Source organism: Carya illinoinensis, chromosome 2 (assembly GCF_018687715.1).
Source record: "Carya illinoinensis cultivar Pawnee chromosome 2, C.illinoinensisPawnee_v1, whole genome shotgun sequence".
Classification (NCBI taxonomy): domain Eukaryota; kingdom Viridiplantae; phylum Streptophyta; class Magnoliopsida; order Fagales; family Juglandaceae; genus Carya; species Carya illinoinensis.
This window is the reverse complement of record NC_056753.1, coordinates 28,325,070-28,330,308: the sequence shown is the minus strand read 5'-3', so window position 1 is coordinate 28,330,308 and position 5,239 is coordinate 28,325,070. Positions and strand designations below refer to the sequence as shown.

General features: G+C 43.4%; 1 protein-coding gene across 1 annotated transcript; it reads left to right on the top strand.

Annotated features, from left to right (window-relative positions):
- The first annotated feature begins 3,528 nt into the window (after positions 1-3,528).
- Positions 3,529-4,740, top strand: LOC122300663 (metalloendoproteinase 3-MMP-like). Its single transcript, XM_043111474.1, has one exon. It carries the CDS (start codon positions 3,592-3,594, stop codon positions 4,528-4,530), a length of 939 nt encoding a protein of 312 aa, XP_042967408.1. The 5' UTR covers positions 3,529-3,591; the 3' UTR covers positions 4,531-4,740.
- The last annotated feature ends 499 nt before the right edge of the window (positions 4,741-5,239 follow it).

Genomic DNA, 5,239 nt, shown 5'->3' with positions numbered 1-5,239 from the left:
AGTCCCAAACTGCCCGAATGGAATCCCTCAACGTATGGGCCAACAGGCAAGATCAACTCTGAGCTATCCTGACCTCCCCTGTGAAGGAGCTCGAGTTTGGCCCTGAGGCAACTTGAAAATAACCCCATCCCCATCACGGTGAAGAGCAAGGGGCCCCTAGGCCTAACTTACCTCCCTGGGGGGACTAAAGAGACCAGTATAATGCCAAAGGGTTGCTTGATCCCTTCCACATAGGAGAGTAGCTTGTCCTCGACAGCCAACGCATAAGGCGACCCTCATCATGGGCATCGACCAATGGGAGTGGGTCCAGTCGGGGACTGCCCGAACAGACTTCCTCCCTGTATTGGTCAACAACCTGAACTAACCCTAAGTTAGAATGCCTCCCTTGCGAAGGAAAGCTGGTCAAGCCATGAGGTGACTCGAACATGAAGAGGAGTGGAAGCGGCTCCAGTTCGGTCCTAACTAACCTTCCCTGTGAGGTCAACAAATGGGAGTGGGTCCAATCCCAAACTGCTCGGATGGAGTCCCTTCACTCATGGGTCAATAGGAGGGATTGGCTTCTGGCCACCCCCACCTTCCTCGTGGAGGAGCCTGAGACCAACCCTAAGGTTGCCAGAACAATAACCCATCCCCTCGTGGTAAAGGGATGATGACCTTGTGCAAGGGTCAAAGAGGAGGGTGCAGTTTAAGGCATCCCTACCTCTCCTTTGGGGGAGCGCGAGATAGTCCCAAGACTACCTGACTCAACCGGTGGACCCCTCGAGGAAACCACCTCATGAGAGAAGGCTCTCCTGACTGAATGATGAACCTCCTCTGAGGAAACCATGTCGCATGGAAGAGTGGGTCTAGTCTTAAACTGCCCGGATGGAGTCCCTCCACGAGTGGGTCAACATGCGGGATTGGCTCCGGGCCACCCTGACCTCCCCTGTGGAGGAGCACGGGTCTAGCACTGAGGTTGCCCGAATAATACCCCATCCCCTTGTGGCAATGGGATGATGACCTAGCCCAAGGGTTAAAGAGAGGGGTGTGGTTTGAGGCATCCCTACCTCTCATTCGGAGGAGCATGAGATAGTCCCAGGATTGCCTGACTCAACTAGTGGACCTTCCCCGAGGAAATCACCTTGAGCGGGAAAGTTCCCTGAAGGAGTGAATGAACCTCTCCGTCTAAGGAATGTGGATAATCCTACCATGCCAAGTCAACAAGATGAAACGATGAATGCCAGGGAATTTCCATCACATGCCAGGTACACCATAAAAGCCTCATAGATCGATAGAAACAGAGATACAGTTATGATCAGCCGGGTGCTAATTAAATGATAGCCAGCTCACCTCGACATCAGCAAGCAAGAAGCGTGTCACTAACGGTGAAAGGCGCACATAATACAAACAAACATAAAAAAGAGGGAAAGCACAAGAAGAAGACCATTTCATTCATCAGAGTAATTACAACGCGGTGACTATGGCGTGATCGCGAAAGCTATAATGAAAGGTAAAGAGGAAAGAATAGCAAGAAAATCCAAGTCGGGCATGGCTGGGTGCAGTACCATAGGAAGCCGCCCTTGGTGAGGTACAAAGCCATTGAAAGCCAGGCTCGGTGGGGTGCGGGTCCACCCATGAGAAAATTGACAGCCCAAAGGGTCCGTCCATACTAGGTGATGAAGGCCTGGGGTAGGAGAAGAAGCCCCACCAATGGGAGCCAACTGAGATGTAAGGAAGAATCATAGACTGCACGAAGAATCTTGAGACAGAAAAACCCATTGAACAATTGTCCTGCGAGGTGAGGGGGTGCATCATCTTCTTAAAATGTTGCCTGGTAATGAAGAATAGCACGACTTTTGGAAGGGCATTTACGAGATCTGGCATTGCGAGGCCAACCCTGAGCTAGGGTGCCCAGCGAAAGAAAGCGAGATTCCAGAATGCTTAGGGAGGTAGAGGGGGAAACCTGGTGGAAAGAAATGAAGAAGGGAAGGCCTATATATAGGCTAGGAATGATGGTTCACATCTCAAGGTTCAGAGTATATGCACGTCGTGTGGGGTCCATCAAGTCAAATGTGAATCTCGCAAAAATATCATGTGCAAATTTTGTGGCACGAAATGAAACCCACACCATAAAGGTAGGACAACCAACGGATGAGTAATGAATGACTGACTGTTCGAAACGCTCTCGGGTTTGCAGAAGAAATGCCAGCCATTAACTTACTCCCTCAGGAAGGCTAAAGGATAGGTATAGCAATAATGACAGAAGAGTAGAATTCAAAGTGTCACCTTAGAAAAGAAAATGCTACAAGTAAAAAGCAACCAAACATGCATGGGAAGGAAGTCAGGGCATAAAGGATAGGTACATATTTTTATTGATTAGTTCATCTGCAAAGGAACACGTGGGGTTTGCTACCAAAGCGGCCTAAAAAAAAATAAAAAAAAAAGAAAAAGAGAAAGAAGAAGGAAGGAAGTAAAGGAGGAAACACGAGGCATGAATCAAGGAGGCGCATGTGCCATAAACATAAGAAGGTTAAAAAAATTAGCCCAAAATAAGAGCTGCCCAATCACCAATATAGCGGGACTAAAAGTTTTATGCGTATACACATGTAAATAAGAAAGAAAGAAGATAATAAAGTTAAAGACCCCTTGGTCGACCTATGAAGAGATGGTGGTTTAGGACGGCAAGAGGTCGGTGATGAAGCTGTGAAGAGATAGTGGTCGAAGGTGGAATGACGACAGCGCTAGAGAGAAAAGATGCCGCGACTTGGAGGAGCTTGTGGTGGTTAACGGTGGCTTGGAGGGAAGTGAAATTTGGTGGAGATGATCATGGTCGGATGGGAGGAAAACTGGGTGGGTGGTGTGCTACACGCCAGCACACGGCGGCGGACTAGGCGGTTGAAGGAAAACGGTGATAAAGAGGGGAGATGAACGTCGCGCGCGAGAGAGAAAGAAAACTGGGGGAAAAGTGGGAGAAAAATGAAAGAAAAAGAGAAAAGAAGAGAAAAGAGAAAAAGAAAAAGAGAAAAAGTAAAGATGAGGAAAAGAAATGAGGTCTAGTCCTCATCTCTGGAGTCTAGAAACTGATTCAATGAAAACAACTTTAAAAGCTATAAAACAAAGAAAATAATTTAAACACAACATCTAACTAAAATATAATAAATAACTAGTAAAAACTAACAACAAAATTTTAAATCCAAAAACAAACTAAAATAAATTAAACAACAATTTAAAGTCAAAACGTAAATTAATAAAAACCAGCAAATTTCATAGAATGAATCAAGAAATTCCAGTCCACACTATCGTACGTAGGCCTTAGCCATATCAAGCTTTCATTGATAATCCTTGATGTCCTATATACGATACTCTCCGTAAGCAACTTCTTGGTCCTAAATAAATGGATTAATTCATATGTACTTGTTGGTCCAAATTATTAATGTAAACTTCATGTTAAGTTGACTAATATGCCCAAGAAAATAGGTTTGCTTGATCCCACCACGCACATATAACACACTAGACACGGTTATTAGCAGTCTATAAATAGCATCCAATCCATGAGCCTTTTGCAACATCCATCCCTTCACCTTAATTGCTTGATTTCACCATTTAGTAGTCATGGCTGCTAAAAGTTCTCCCCTCTTCTCCTTGATCACTCTTGGCCTCCTCCTTGCCATCATTCCTCTCATTTCTCATGCAACAACTCCACCTGACTCTTCTGACCAAAAAACATCACCCTATGGATTTCTCAAGCATCTTCAGGGATGCCACAAGGGTGAGAAGGTCAAAGGTATCCATGACCTCAAAATGTATCTTGAAAAATTTGGTTATTATCACAAAACCAAAAACAACACCCATGCCAATGATGATGATTTTGATGAACTCTTAGAATCAGCCGTCAAAACATACCAGCAAAATTATCATCTAAAGGCCACTGGGACTTTGGATGCAGAAACGGTATCAAAGATGATGATGCCTCGTTGTGGCGTAGCAGATATCATCAATGGTACAAACTCAATGCAATTAGGCGAGAAAAAGCATCACCACCGCAAGGGCTCATTTCATACCGTCTCTCACTATAGCTTTTTCCCGAATGCTCCAAAGTGGCCAACCTCAAAGTATCATCTCACCTATGGGTTTCTCCCAGGAACCCCAACTCAAGCCATGAGTCCTGTCGCAAGAGCTTTCCAAACGTGGGCAAGAAACACCCACTTCACCTTCTCGCGGGTTCAAGGCTTGTCAGATATCACTATTGGTTTTGGTAGAAGGGATCATGGAGATGGAGCTCCTTTTGATGGAAATGGTGGAACCCTTGCGCATGCTTTTGCACCAACAGATGGAAGGTTCCATTATGATGCAGATGAGTTCTGGAGTGTGGGTGCTATTCCCGGTTATTTTGACTTGGAGACAGTTGCTCTGCATGAAATTGGGCACCTTCTTGGACTCGGGCATAGCTCAGTGCCAGGAGCAATCATGGAACCCAGTATCTCTTCAGGAGTGACTAAAGGCTTGCATACAGATGATATTGCAGGAATTAAAGCCTTATACAATGTTTGAGAAATGTCTCAGAACTTAATGGGAGTAGATTATTAAAGAATAAAGCATTTGTTGCTTATAAAATAAAATATGATGATGATCGAAGTAGGCCATATTGTTTTGGCAAGAACATCAGGGATATAGTTTTTAATAAATTAGTTGTTAAGATTCATGTCTTGAAATATTAGTTTGAATTTTCACTTTATTAATAAAGTCAAATTTAGAAAATCATGAATATCTTGTTTGCGCAATTATAATTCCTGAGAGGAATTGATGTGCTTAGTTAGAATGTAAGGTGCATTTTATTTTCTTACTTGCATGGATGATGGTTTAGATGAAAATTAACGAGGACAATTGCCAATTTTTCAAGGATCTTGCTTCAATATGCCTCGTTTTAGATTTTCGGATAATAGAAATTAAGACCACCAAATGCTCATTTTCCAAAAAAATAAAAAATTAGAGCAGCACCTTTGAGCCTATGATGATCATATCCATTTTAATATCCAAAAGATACTTGTGAACTTAAAAAGGGTGATGATTTCTTTAGTTGTGTGAGATGGAGATCACGAGGCCTTGGACGAGATTAGAGAAGGCCGAGAAAAGGGAAAGATGCTAGAAATATTATGAAATGCCAAGAATTTAAGGAGATGCAAGGAAAAAAATAATTCAACAAGAAAATCAAATAATGAAATTAAACCCAAAATAATAAGAAATCTAAAAGGGAAAAAAA

What these genes read in the sequence shown, in the direction of transcription:
- LOC122300663 (XM_043111474.1), top strand. Translation starts at nt 3,592, where the DNA reads ATGGCTGCTAAAAGTTCTCCCCTCTTCTCCTTGATCACTCTTGGCCTC.